General features: G+C 57.1%; 1 protein-coding gene across 1 annotated transcript; it reads left to right on the forward strand.

Annotated features, from left to right (window-relative positions):
• The first annotated feature begins 357 nt into the window (after positions 1 to 357).
• Cacng6 (calcium voltage-gated channel auxiliary subunit gamma 6) lies at positions 358 to 12,887 on the forward strand. Its single transcript, XM_047527299.1, has 4 exons — positions 358 to 1,799; positions 5,235 to 5,309; positions 6,707 to 6,844; positions 12,373 to 12,887. Exons 1-4 carry the CDS (start codon positions 1,466 to 1,468, stop codon positions 12,603 to 12,605), a joined length of 780 nt encoding a protein of 259 aa, XP_047383255.1. The 5' UTR covers positions 358 to 1,465; the 3' UTR covers positions 12,606 to 12,887.
• Positions 12,888 to 13,163: the final 276 nt, after the last annotated feature.

Below are 13,163 nucleotides of genomic sequence, written 5' to 3' on the forward strand. Positions count from 1 at the left end.
CCAGGTCGCAGTGCCTCCCCCCTCAGCTCCTTCTCCGCCAGTGACCCAGCAGTCCAGCTTCCCAGCCCAGCCTCCTCCGGACAGAAATCCCGTTTGTCCTGCCCTGTCTTCCCAAGTGGGAGCCTGCAGTTTGGACTTTCAGCCTCGCCCTTGACCCTTCAGGAAATCAAACTCTGGGCTTCAGCGGCTTCAAGACCGGCCCAGTCCCTCCTCTCCCCCACCCCACCCCGCTTGTCCCCTTAAAATACCCGGGATCCCTATGACAACAGGCGCCAGCGACAGGTGCGGGTGTTATTTACGGGTCGCGCCCGAAATAGCCGGGAGGGCGAGGGGATGGGCGGGCGGGGCGAGGCCAGCGGCGAGCGCGGCGGGGCCAGCGGGCCGATCGGGCGGAGGCCAAGCACAGCCGACGGTTCGAGGCATCGCGGAGCTGGGGTCGGCGCGGCGCCGAGGCAGGAGAGCGAGCGGGGCCCCTGCCCAGGAGGCGGGGGTGGGAGGCCCGAGGGGGGCACAGGGCCTGGAGCTGAGCCAGGAGCCCTCGCCACCGGGCAGGCCCTGGGAGCCCGGGGGAGGGGGAGCAGAGTGATCCCAAAGGGACTGAGTCCCTTCCGGGTCCCAAGTGCCCTGTGAAGCCCAGGCTACCTTGCCCCTGTTTTCTGAGCCTCAGTGAGGACCACAGCTCCTTGTACTGAACCCAGTGGGGACTCTCCGTGCCCCTTCTGAGCAGCTGGTGTACCCCAGACTTGCTTTCTGGACTCCACCCTGTCTCCCCGCCCTGGGTCCCCTTTCCCAGCCTCAGCGGAGAGCTTCTAGCTTCTTGACTCTCTTCTGAGCAACTAGGAAGATTCCCTTTCCCTTTTGCTGAATTCCAGGGGACCCCTAGAACTCCTCTGAATCCCAGCCAGGACTCTGCTAATCAGCTGTGAATACTGGGGATCCCTTGCTTCTCTGAGACCCTTTCCTATCTATTCCCCCAAGGGTCCCGGGTCCTCTCTTCTCAAACCCTGAGCCCAGAGGACCCCAGGTTACATCTTCCCTCAAACACACGCAGGGCTCAGCTCCCCTTTCTAGGCCCTAGTGGAGACCCCCGAGGAGTGCCTCCAAGCTTGGGTGGGCACTCGGTTCTCCTTCCTCTGGAGCCCCCAGGCCCCCTCCTGGTTAGGTGAGCCTCAGGGCGCTGGTCTTCTCTGGGCCTCCTCCTCTTCGTTGAGTTCTTGTGGGCAGCCCAGGCTCCTCCTGCGAGGCGTCCCCAACCTGGGGTCTAGTGTTCTCGACTTCTGAGCCCCGGAGGACACCTGACTCCACCATTTGAGGCTGGGCTCTCCCTCTTTCGTCATCCAGCACCCACTGAGCCCCGGCTGCCTTCAAGCTTCCAGGCTGCGCTGGGCCCCTCCTCCTCCCGCCCCTCAGGACCCCTCCTCAGCTCTGCCTGCTTGGACCCGCCAGAGCCCCATCTCCAGCCAGGATGATGATGTGGTCCAACTTCTTCATGCAAGAGGAGGACCGGCGGCGGGCCGCTGCAGGCCGGCGGCGCGCCCAGGTGCAGCAGGGTGTCCTCCTGACGCCCGAGCAAGAGGGGAAGATCAAGCTGGTGCTGCTGCTGGTCACCGTGGGCGCCACGATGGCCGTGCTGGCCGTGGGCACCGAGTTCTGGGTGGAGCTCAACGCCTACAAAGCCAACAGCAGTGCTGTCTGCGAAGCCGCCCACCTGGGGCTGTGGAAGGTGTGCACCAAGCGGCTGTGGCTGGCGGACGTGCCCGCGGGCCGGGAGACCTGCGGCCCTGCCGAGCTGCCTGGAGGTGAGAGGCCATGCCCTGACCCAGGCTCCAGTCCCCCAGACAGGCCGGGGAAACCATGCCCCAGAAAGAGCCCAGGCCCCCAGGAGAGAGCTTGCACCCATATCTGCCTGTGCTCCCAAAGCTGCTGAGAGACAGACAGACAAGAGGTACTCAGACATGGCCCATGTTCCTCATTGGCTTGTCCCCAGGGGACCTGTGCCTCAGAGCTTGTCTTCGGGCCTGTACCCCATCACCAGCCTGTGCCCCCACGCCCTGCTGGTGCCTTCAGATTGCCTGAGTGCATCCTGACAACACATCCCCAGAGCCACCCACACCGAGCCAGCCTGCGCCCCCTGTGCAGGTGCACCTGTCTGTGCCCCAGGCAGCCTTTCCCCTGGAGACAGACAGACTCCCCGGCTGTGAACCCTGGGAAGACAGACCACCAGGTGGCCCACCCCAGCGTAGAATCTGTGCGGGCTCCCCACTGCAGATTTGCCAGTGAAGCTCTTGCCAGACACCTCGCAGCATCCGGCCGGGCCTGGTGCCTCTGGCAGCGTTCATCCCCGCACCTCTGCCCGCTCCATGTCCGGCCGCAGTTCCAGCCCTTCTCACTTTCTCTGCAGACTCTCCACACCCTCGCCTTCCACGCTGTGCTGCTCTTGCCACTAGCTGTGCCTGAGGGCTGTCCCATAGCCCTCACTGACAACACGCCATGCCCCTTACCTGTACCAGCGGGCATTCCTCACCTCCTGAGAACTGGGCAGGAGAGCAGTCCTACACTCGGAAGGACTGCCCATGTGGGGTGTCCAGCAACGCCATCCACAGCATCCCTCAGAGAGGATCCCCTGCCCTTCCAGGCTCCAGATGGGCTTTCCCTCATCCTTTCGTTCTTCAGGTTAATTTATCCATAGGGTCCGAATAAGGGTGTCCTAAGCCTTTCATAGCAAGTGGGCCCCAGGCATCCTCTGCTATCCAGGCTACCCATTTGTCCAGAGGGCTATCTTACTCGCTTTCTTTCTGTAGGTGAGCTGTCTCCCTTCAGGGTCTGCAGCAGGATGATCCCAAGCTTTGCAAAACAGGATACCCCAGTAATAAAAACATGAGATGCGTATGTAGTTCCTGGCTCTGTTCTAGGTAGTTCACATGCACGGATTCATCACCTGTCCTGGCAGCTACTCCACAGAAGAGGAACAGGAGGCAGGAGAGCTCAGTGGCTCAGTCTGTGGACCAGGGCAGTTACGTGGGGTTTGAATTTGGCTCTCCCTGCTCCTAAGAAGCATGCTACGTTACATCTCGCTCTCACTAAGCCAGAGGGGTGTCCTGCCCTCACTAAAGAAGACGGGGCTCCTCATATCTCTTGCTGTCCCCTCTGCTGGCCAGGAGGGACTCACCCTCCTTATAGGGCTATTACCATCACCCCTTGCAGGACCTCTCAGTCTCGTTATGCCTGAGAAACGGAAAGACGGCACACATGGCCCTTGGCTGCCAGGGCTGCCTCGCACGCACGGTTTTCCAGATGGGATATGCCATATCCTCAGGGGGTCAAGAAACCAGAAGTCCTGAGTCATTAGTAGCCAGAGTGGGACACCCCACACTGGCACTGTTCCCTGGACAGGTAGCCCTGTCTCCCCACCCTCTGCTGCAGAGCATCCTCCCCACCCTGCCCTGTGCAGGTAGCACCCTGTGCCCTCGCTGCTGCAGCATAAGGACTCGCAAGGTCACTACCCCTTGCCAGACACTGCATGCCCCCCTCCCCTGGTGCTCCAGGGGGAGCCCACTCCACCTCACCCGACTCAGGTGTGTCTCTCGCTCCTCCATGTCCTCGTTGACGGGAAGGCCTCTTTCCCACTCCTGCAGGCTGTGTGGTCCCCCTCAGATACTTATCCTGAAGTCCTCGCCCCTACCTCCCCCTGGACTGTTTCCCCATCGGTACAACAAGACAGGGGTTCTGACTGGGGGAACTCAGAGGGAAGAGCTGACTCTAAAATGCAGTTTCGAAAATTCTTTTCCTTTTTTTAAAGGAAAGGACACAAAATCAGATGAATCCGACGACTACTGAGTTTATGTTCCCAAATCATTATCGGCCAGGAGGACCCTTCTTGTGCTGTGTTTAATAACATTATTCTTTATTTCACTCCTGACTCAACTTTTTCAGGTTGTTGGCAACATATTTTGACTTGGAGAGCAGAGTTCACATGTATCTGTGTGTGTGTGTTGTAATTTGCGTAAGTGATGTCAAACTATAGATTTTTACCCTGCTCTCTAATATTCAGCTTAATTCCACTTTTCTTGATCAACACTGTCTTTCATATCTCCCCGCCATCGTTACTGTAGTCTGTGGCTACTGCAATTCTGCAGAGCTTGCCCAGGGAGCGTCCACCCCTGTGTTTGCCTGTCCCTGAGAGAGGGGCACCTGGGTTGATTCCTGCTCTGTGCTATTTATAAACAATGCTGCAGTGAACACCCACACCTGTGTCTCTGTATGTGTTTTTTTCTTGGGTGCAGACTCAGAAGTGACATAGTGGGGTCCCGGGGTGTCACCGCGGGTTGTGTGTGACATCAGGATGGGGACACGTTCTGAGCGATGCATCCTTGGTGGCTTTCGTTGTTGTGAGATCGCCACAGAGTGTGCTTGTGCAGACCTGGACGGCTGCAGCCTGGCTGGGTGAGGTCCTCTTAGGGGATCTCCGTCCTGCGGGGCCTGTGATCCCCCGACGGCTGTGACGGAGCGTGGGACTGTGACGCACCCCCTAAAGCAAGTCTGAGAGCTTCCCTGGAAGCCCAGGGCAGCCCGCGCCAGCCGCTCCCACTTATCCTCCTAAGGCTACCGCTGCCCTTTTCATATCTGCCCATCTAATTGATCCAAAGCGGCCCTCCCTGCTGACTGGAGTTGCGTTTCTTGGCTCCCGCTGGAGCGGAGCCTCTTCATGTGCTGCGGGTTCTCCGGGCTCCTCTGCTGGGAAAGGCCATGCGGGGCCTGGGCCATGTGCGGGAGGGGCGCCTGCCCGCAGCCTGCAGGGGCTCTTTGTGGACACGGGTGGGAGGAGGACTCCTCTCTTCAGTTCGCTCTCGTTACCTGCTTCTTGGTGCCCTTTGTGGAGTAAAGTGACTGTCCCTTTCTAATCCCACTTGACCCTCAACAAACCTGCAGGAAGGAGCCAGGAAAGAGATTATCACCTCCTGTTAAAGAGGAAGCATCAGACGCCCAAAGAAGTTAATGGCCCCCTCGAGGCCTTGGATCCGGATCTCGGATCTCGGCGGGGCTGGGAATCCCAGCTGTGGGCGTCCGTGTGCAGCCCAGTGGCCTTGTGCTCTCTGGGCCTTGTTTCTCTCCCCTGCACCAGGGATGCTAAGGTCCTCTTTGGAGGCCCCTCCAAGCTCTGTTGAGGGTCCACCCTGAGCTTCGCACAGCACCTCACGGCATCTCCTTCCCCTTTGTCTCTCCTGCCCTCACAGAAGCAAACTGCACCTACTTTAAATTCTTCACCACGGGGGAGAACGCACGCATCTTCCAGAGAATCACCAAGAAAGGTGAGCGGTTTCACGCTGGGATGAGCGGCCGGGTGCTGACCATGCTCGGGGTCGGTTGGTGGCACCACCTCTCCTCCACTCTGCCCGGGTTGGGCTCAGCTCTGGGGTCTGCAGACATCCTGTCGCTGGGAACTGGTGGTGCAGATTCTCCCGATCCTGGGCCTGACGCTCTGACCCCTGGCTGTGCCCGTGCCCCTAGCCATGTGTCTTTGGCCGGTCACAGTCCCTCTCTGCGAACACTGCTGCAGCAGCTCACGAATGGGTCCTTGGGATCGCTGAGCCCGGCCCTGGGTGTTTTGTCCAGATACTCTCCAGTCCTTGGCAGGACTGCAGGGCAGGAGCTTTGTCTTCTTCCAGAGGAGAAAACAAGCCAGAAAAGGCAGAAGCGATTTCTCCCAGAGAGCAGCAGAGGCAGGACTCAAACCCCAAGTAATCTGACTGTAGGAGAGCCCCATCCCACAGAAGCTCCTGTGGAGATGAGAACGCTCTGCTCCAGTGTGGCCACTGCTGCGGTGCCTACTGTGCATCTGGCCAGTGGCTGCTGTCATGGGGGAGATGAGTTTTTTATTTTGTTTCATTTGTTACATTAAAAGGAAAAGCCCACCTGTGGCTAGTGGCCACCTGTGGCTAGTGGCTACCACCATACAGGATCATGCGCCTCTGAGGACTTTGCCCCTTCTGCTCTAAGCACAGCTGTCCCCACGGGCACAGGAATTGGGATTATGGCAGGAATTTGACTTCCATAGAATTTCCTGAGACAATGCTTTTAGAACATACAGAGGGGTGTCTGGTGCTAGCACGTTCTCAGGAAGCAGGGTTCCTGGCCTTCTCCACTCCGTCCTGTCTCACCTTTGCTGCGTGAGCTTGGAGGGGGGTGGTCACTGGCACTTCTGAGACGGGGCATTGTCCTGGTGCACACATGTGGACCGCCCATGTGTGTCAAGCACATATCCACCCACATGGGGTTTCTGATCCTATTTTCCAAAGGAGGAAACTAAGGCTGAGAGGACGTCAGGACTTTTCCAGAATCTTCTCCTAGAGATGACTGGGGAGATCTCTAGACTGGGCCACTCCCCTGTAACATGCCACCTTGGCCACCATCTCCACACACCCTGCTGTAAACAAATGGTTACCAGGCAATAGTGACAATCGGTCACTCCCATTTCCTTCTAAAACCCAGGCTTTGTGCCTTTTTCTCTATGACCTTAGGCAAATAACTAACCCTCTCTGACTCCTAGTTCCCTCAACAGTATTATTAGTAAAACACTGGACTGGGCGACTTACTTGGGAACTCTTCTCTAGTCCTGAATCTTCCATCTTCCTGATCCTGGGCCCTTGTAACACAGACCCTCATCCTCTACCTCTGTGATCCCTGCTTCTTCCCTCTCCTGGTGCAGAGGTGAACATAGCGGCTGCGGTGATAGCAGTGCTGGGCCTGGCAGTCATGGCCTTGGGCTGTCTCTGTATCATCATGGTGCTCAGTAAAGGTGCCGAGTTCCTGCTCCGGGTTGGAGCTGTCTGCTTTGTCCTCTCAGGTGAGGGCAGAGAGCCTGGGCTGAGGGCATTGCATGCTGGGAGGTGGGATCCCCAAGAATTGTTGCATGCTGGGAGGTGGGATCTGTACACGGGATTGCATGCTGGGAGTAGAGTCTCCAAGCTCTCTTGCATGCTGGGAGTAGGGTCTCCAAGCACTGTTGCATGCTGGGAGGAGGGATCTCCGTGCACTACTGCATGCTGGAATTTGAGGGGAGCCCTAGCGCCATAGAAGTCTCAGCCACAGGACAGTTCCAAGCCCTGATGTCGGCTCGGGTTTGGCTACTCCCCAAATACCTCTTCAGGTTTGGACCTGGAATCCCCAGCACTGTTGTATCCTGGGGGTTGGAGAGGTCTGCAGGCACTGCTGTGTGCCCAGATGTTGGGAAGCTCAAGCACTGTAGCAGGATCGAAGGTGGGAGATTTCCAAGCCCTGTGCTCAGCTGGGATTGAGAGGGTCTCCACACAGGGCTTGAGATTTGGCCCTGGGGTCTGTAAGGACTATTGCATTTTTGGAGTTGAAGGTCCAGAAAAAATACTGCATCATGGGAAACGTAGTCCTCAGGAGTAACAAAGACTTCGTTTATGGTACATCTGGTTCAGATCACCACAGCAGGCCGCTGTTTCCCCACATAACCATGACCATCACTTCATGAGCATTCTGTGCATCCTAATCTCGCACCAAAGACAGTTTAGTAATAAGTTACCTTTAAATAATACCAACAACATTTTTAAGAGAAGAAATCTTCACTTGATGGTTGCACCCCACTTTTTTGCAAAAAAAAAAAAAATAATAATGATAACTGGCATAAAATCCATGACAGGTATGTGGAGGCATGGGTAGGTAGAGGTCGCTGTTCTTCATTCTGTGGCTCAGAACACGAAGCCCTGAGGAGGCAGTCACTCAGACTCCCAGCAAGGGCAGAGGCAGGCTGGAGCCTGGACCTCGCTGGTTGCACACATTGGCACTCTGCAGAGTGCGTTCCTAGGGGGTCTCTGTGGGCTCAGCATGGTGTGGCGAGATGAAGGCCTAGCCAGGGAATAGATGGTCTAGCTTTCATCTGTGTCCTGAATCAATGTATGACCTTGGGAAAGTTCCTTTCATCTTCTGGGCCTTAGTATCCTTTTTGGATCAAATGTTTTTTAAGGAGGAAAGGAAAGTAATTATGCAAGCTTCACTTCTTTATTTGAGTATTTATGAGCACCTGCTCATAATCCAGGCATTGTAAGGGTGGAGATACAAGACTAACCTGCTATCAAAGACCTCAGTTTGGGCAGAGAAAGACTCTAACTAATAATTACATAAGTCATGATTCAACTAAAGTGGTGATGAGAGTTGCCATAAAGCATATCAAGGGGACTCTGTGGTAGTGTATGTGCCAGAATAACTGATCTAGAAAGCAACAGCTGAACTGATAATTGAAGGATAATAGGAATTATCCAAAGTATAGTGGTGACAGTTGTAATGGCAACAGGTGATGGTGGTGATGGTGATGGAGATGGAGTTGTTGTTGGTGACCATGGTGGGGATGATGGTGGTGGTAATGGTGATGTTGATGGTGGTGACGGTGGTGGTGATGATGGTGATGGTGGTGATGGTGGTGATGGTAGGGATGTTGATGGTGGTGATGGTGGTGATGGTGGTGATGATGGTGGTGATGGTGGTGATGGTAGGGATGTTGATGGTGGTGATGGTGGTGGTGGTGATGGTCATGGTAGGGATAATGATAGTGGTAATGATGATGGTAGCGTGATGGTGGTGGTGATGGTGGTGGAGATGTTGATGATGATGATGGTGGTGATGGTGGTGGTAGGGATGATGATGGTGGTAATGTTGGTGGTGGTGATGGTGATAGTGGGGGTGGTGATAGTGGTGGTGTTAGTGCTTCTTGTGATGGTGGTGGGAGTGGTGGTGGGAGTAGTGATGTTGGCAATGGTAGGAGTAATGGTGGTCATTAGCAATAGCAGTGATGACGGTGTTGGTGATATGGGTCATGGTGGTGGTTATGGTGGTATTGGTTGTGGTGATGGTGATGATGTTAGTGACGGTGCTGATGGTGGTGGTAAGGGTGACAATGATGTTAATGTTACTGGTAACAGTGTGGTAGTTATGGTGGTGGTGAGGTGGGGATCATGACGGTGTTAATGTCAGTGGGCATGACGGTGGTGATGGTGGTGGTGGCAGTGGAGGAGGTAAGAGTAGGGGAATGCTGATGTTACTGTTCTTGAAGCAGTGATCGTGCGGTGGTGGTTGTGATGGTGGTTGTGGGGTGGTAGAGGGCTCGAGGTGAGGCAGGACATCATGGTGGAAGAGTGTGACTGAGGGAAGAGGTCTACATGATGACAGAAAGCAGAGGGAGAGAGACTGTACTTGCCAGGTACCAAATATCTACCCCAAAGGCACACCTCAATGCCCACCTCCTCCAGCCACGCCCTACCTGCCTTTAGTTACCACTCAGTTAATGCCACAGGGGATTAACTCATTCATAATCCAATCATTTTCCCTCTGAACCTTCTTGCATTGTCTGACACTTGAGCTTTTGGGGGACACCTCACATCCAACCCTAACCTCCCTCTTCCGAGAGTCCACTCATCAGGCGTCCATCCTTCCCTCCACCCATGGAGCCTTCCACTGACCCATCCAGTCCTCGCTTTCTCCCTTCCTGTCTTCCTTCTTTCTTTTCCATCCTCTTGCCCTCCCTCCCTCCCTCCCTCCATCCACCTGTCCACCCGGCTGTTTGTCCATCAGGCATGTCCTTGCTAGGTGCTGTGCTCAGCACCACCAGGGACAGAATGATGGGTGAGACAACCCCGCTGTCATGGAATCACAGCGGGTAGGGAGCTGGCGCTGGTGTCACTACTGAACTCACACCTGCGTTACCTGAGGGTGCGGCAGAGCAGCTAGCCCGTGCCTGTGTGCGTACTGGGAGGAGTGAGGCGGCTTGGACGTGCGCGGTGGCGCTGGGTGTCAGGGGCGGCGGGCCCCTGGGGTCTCGGTAGGTGACAGACAGGTCAGCCAGCAGCATACCTCTTCCTGGGTGTGCAGGTCCCTCGTCCTAGGTTTCAGAGCTGTGACAGGGAGATGTCCTGCCCTCGGGTTCAGCCTTGGGTGAGAAGGAACCTGGACGATGCTCATGTGAATTCACCGTTAGGAATTCCCAGCGGTGATGAATGCACCGAGGAGAAGCAGCGTGGGGAAAACCTACCGTGCCTCGCCGGGCCGCTGGGCCTGTGGCTGGCCCTCCATGCCGCCTTCTCAGAGGAGGACACCACACCATCATACCGGACTGCAGTCCTTTCTTTTTTTTTTTTTTTTTTTTTGGGGGGGGGGGTTGGGGGTGCTGGTGATCGAACCCAGGGCCTTGTGCTTACAAGGCAAGCACTCTACTGACTGAGCTATCTCCCCAGCCCCTGCAGTCCTTTCTGATGGCCTCACTTTAATCATCTCCAAACTTGGCCATATTCGGGGCACTGGGGGGTGGGACCGCGACACGTGTCCCTTGGCAGGGGCGAAATCCAACTCAGGACAAAGCCCTTAGCTGAGTATCCATCGCACCTTGGATGATGCTCCCAAGGGACGGGACTTGGTTAGTCTCACCTGTGTGTCAAGCACTGTACCTGAGGTGCCAGTTGGGGGCGGGTGGATGAGCCTGCATCAGCGGAGGGGAGGCTGCTTGCTCGGGCTCCAGGCTGCGTCCTCCAGGCCCCGGGGTGGAAAGATGGAGGAGCGGGGTAGGGGTGGGGGAAGAGGGGTGGATGCCAAGGGCTGAGAAGGGAGGTGGCGACCTCCTGACCGGTCTCGCGGGTGGCCGTTGGGCGGTTCGCCAGACTCTGCAGCCCCGTTTCCGCTCCGGCCCCACCCTGCTGTACTGACCACGCCCACCGTCCTTTCTTTTCCTCCTACCGCGGGGCCTTGGCGCCAGCTGCTCCGTCTGCCTGGAGCAGTGGTGCTTAGTTTTCTGCGTGGCTTGCTGCTTTTTGTCCTTCTGGCCTTGGCTCAAGGGGCTGTTGGTGACACCACCCTCTAAAGTTCGGCTCCACGCTGGGTGTGGCGCCCTGGTTTTACGTTCTCCCTGGTGTGCATCACCGTCTGAAATTATCTGGACTCTTCACGTGTCCACTTTGGAGGCTGCGCCCTGGCAGCCCACAGGCTGGAGACGGGCAGTACCTGCACCTCATCAGGCAGCCCGACTCAAGACTTACCTGCAACAGCGTTTGAAATGTTGGGCGAATTCCCATAAAAATAAGGATCCTTGGACCAACTGAGGCTGCCCCTGGAACATCAGGAGCTCTGGCCAGTTAGGTGCTAGTTTCCGAGGGTCCGCGGTGGGCCGAGGCCACAGCTCGGCCACTCTTCGCTCTGGCCACCCTTGCCTCTGTGCGTCTGCGCTTTGTCATCGCTCCTGTGGGCCTCGGGTCTTGGCTTAGCATCCCACCCCTCCTGGAGGAAGAGGGGCAGTGTGGGGGCAGAGTCCCTCTGCCCGCCTCCTTCTTGGTGTTTCTTCTGCTGTTCCTTAAGTGTGTACTCCACCTGGGTTCCTGTCCTTTCTTCTTCTTAGTGATTCACTGTCACTCTTCAGAAAAAGCCTCATGGACAATTTTTTTCCCCTTTTTTCTGAGGGGGCTACCAGGGATTGAACCCAGGGCCCTTAACCACTCAGCCACATCCTCCGCCCTTTTTGAAAAACATTTTTATTTTGAGACAGGGTCTCGCTGAGTTGCTTAGGGCCTTGCTGAGTTGCTGAGGCTGGCTTTGAACTTTCCATCCTCCTGCCTCAGCCTCCTGAGCTGCTGGGATTACCAGCGTGCACTGCCTCACCAGGCTCTCCGAGTCTTAATTTGAACTTTGTTTCTTGACTCCTCTTTAATAAAACTCACAGGGGAATGTGCTCAAGGTGACACTTCCCCTCTCAGCCATCTGGAACCGTGTGCAGGTCAGTTGCATTAAGGACATTTGCCACTGTGCATCTGCAGAGTGCGCTCTCCTCTTCTGCACTGAAATGTCCGGGGAACACTAACACCCCACCCCCGCCTTCTCCCCACCCCCGGCAGACATCCGGCTACTTTCCTTCTCGGTGGGAGTTTGTCTTGTCCCTCCATCTCCAGCTTCCCAAGGGGGCCTGGATACAGTGGATGTAGGGGACGCAGTGGGCCTTGGTCCCCAGGGGATGGGCTCCAGGACAACCATGCGGTCCACAGGAGCTCCAGGGCCTCAGGGGCAGGCAGGTCACGTCCACTAGATCCTTCGTCCTTGGGGTACTTTATATCACCTCTAGGTGACTCGCTTCCTCATGCCACGTGAATGCTCTGCATGTCGTCACTGACTTGTTTAAGAGGGATGACAAGAGAAGCAGGCTGTGTGCGCACAGATGCGGCCCTTCCTTCCTCCTGGCATCTCTGGTCCCGTCCGCTGGATCCAGGGAGACTGTGCAAAGGGATGGGCGGCGGGAGGGGCTCCGGCTCTGGGCGGGCTGGGAGCCGCAGGGGGTGCTGGGACCGCGGACTGAGGCCTGTTCCGCTTGTCCCGCAGGCCTGCTGCTCCTGGTCAGCCTGGAGGTGTTCCGGCACGCGGTGCGGGCGCTGCTGCAGGGCCCCGAGCCTGCCTCGGCCCCGCGCCTGGCCTACGAGTACTCCTGGTCCCTGGGCTGCGGCGCGGGGGCCGGCCTGATCCTGCTGCTGGGCGGCGGCTGCTTCCTGCTGCTCTCCCTGCCTTCCTGGCCCTGGGAGTCGCTGTGCCCCAAGCGAGGGCACAGGGCCGCCTAGCGCCTCAGCCTTGCCGCCAGGCCTGCGCGGCCTTCCTGCCTCCCTGTGCGTCCCTCCCAGCCTCGCCATCTCTGGGAGGACTGCGCTCCCTGCGCCGGGCGCACCTCCACCCGCCCCAAATGCCTTCTCTGTAAATACGCTTTTCCGGTGGCTGAATTTGGGGCTCGTGGGGGCGGGGCAGGAAGAGGCTTTCTGCAAAGGAGGGTTCCCTGGGGAAGCTGGCGACCTGACGGAGAGACTGGGGCTGGGGTGGGCGATGGGGCCGGGGTCCCGTGGGGACTAGGGGGCCTTCGTTTTCCAGGTCTGGACTGATTGCCCTGCGGGAGAGACTCCCTGAATCTGCAGCTCGGGTGGGATTAACTGTGACCTAACTGTGACCTGATTTGAGATTAAAGGTTTGGAAATGTAACGGCTTTGACTTGGAGTCTGTTTGTGACGCTTCTGCTGAGCCACCCCCGTGCTCCCTTCCTGGGGAGCACAGCTGTCAGCCCTGGAACCTCAGGGGCATGGCCCAGGCCGAGCCTGGAGTCTGGAGACCGGCCTCAGATCACAGATGTG

Source organism: Sciurus carolinensis, chromosome 16 (assembly GCF_902686445.1).
Source record: "Sciurus carolinensis chromosome 16, mSciCar1.2, whole genome shotgun sequence".
Taxonomy (NCBI): Eukaryota; Metazoa; Chordata; class Mammalia; order Rodentia; family Sciuridae; genus Sciurus; species Sciurus carolinensis.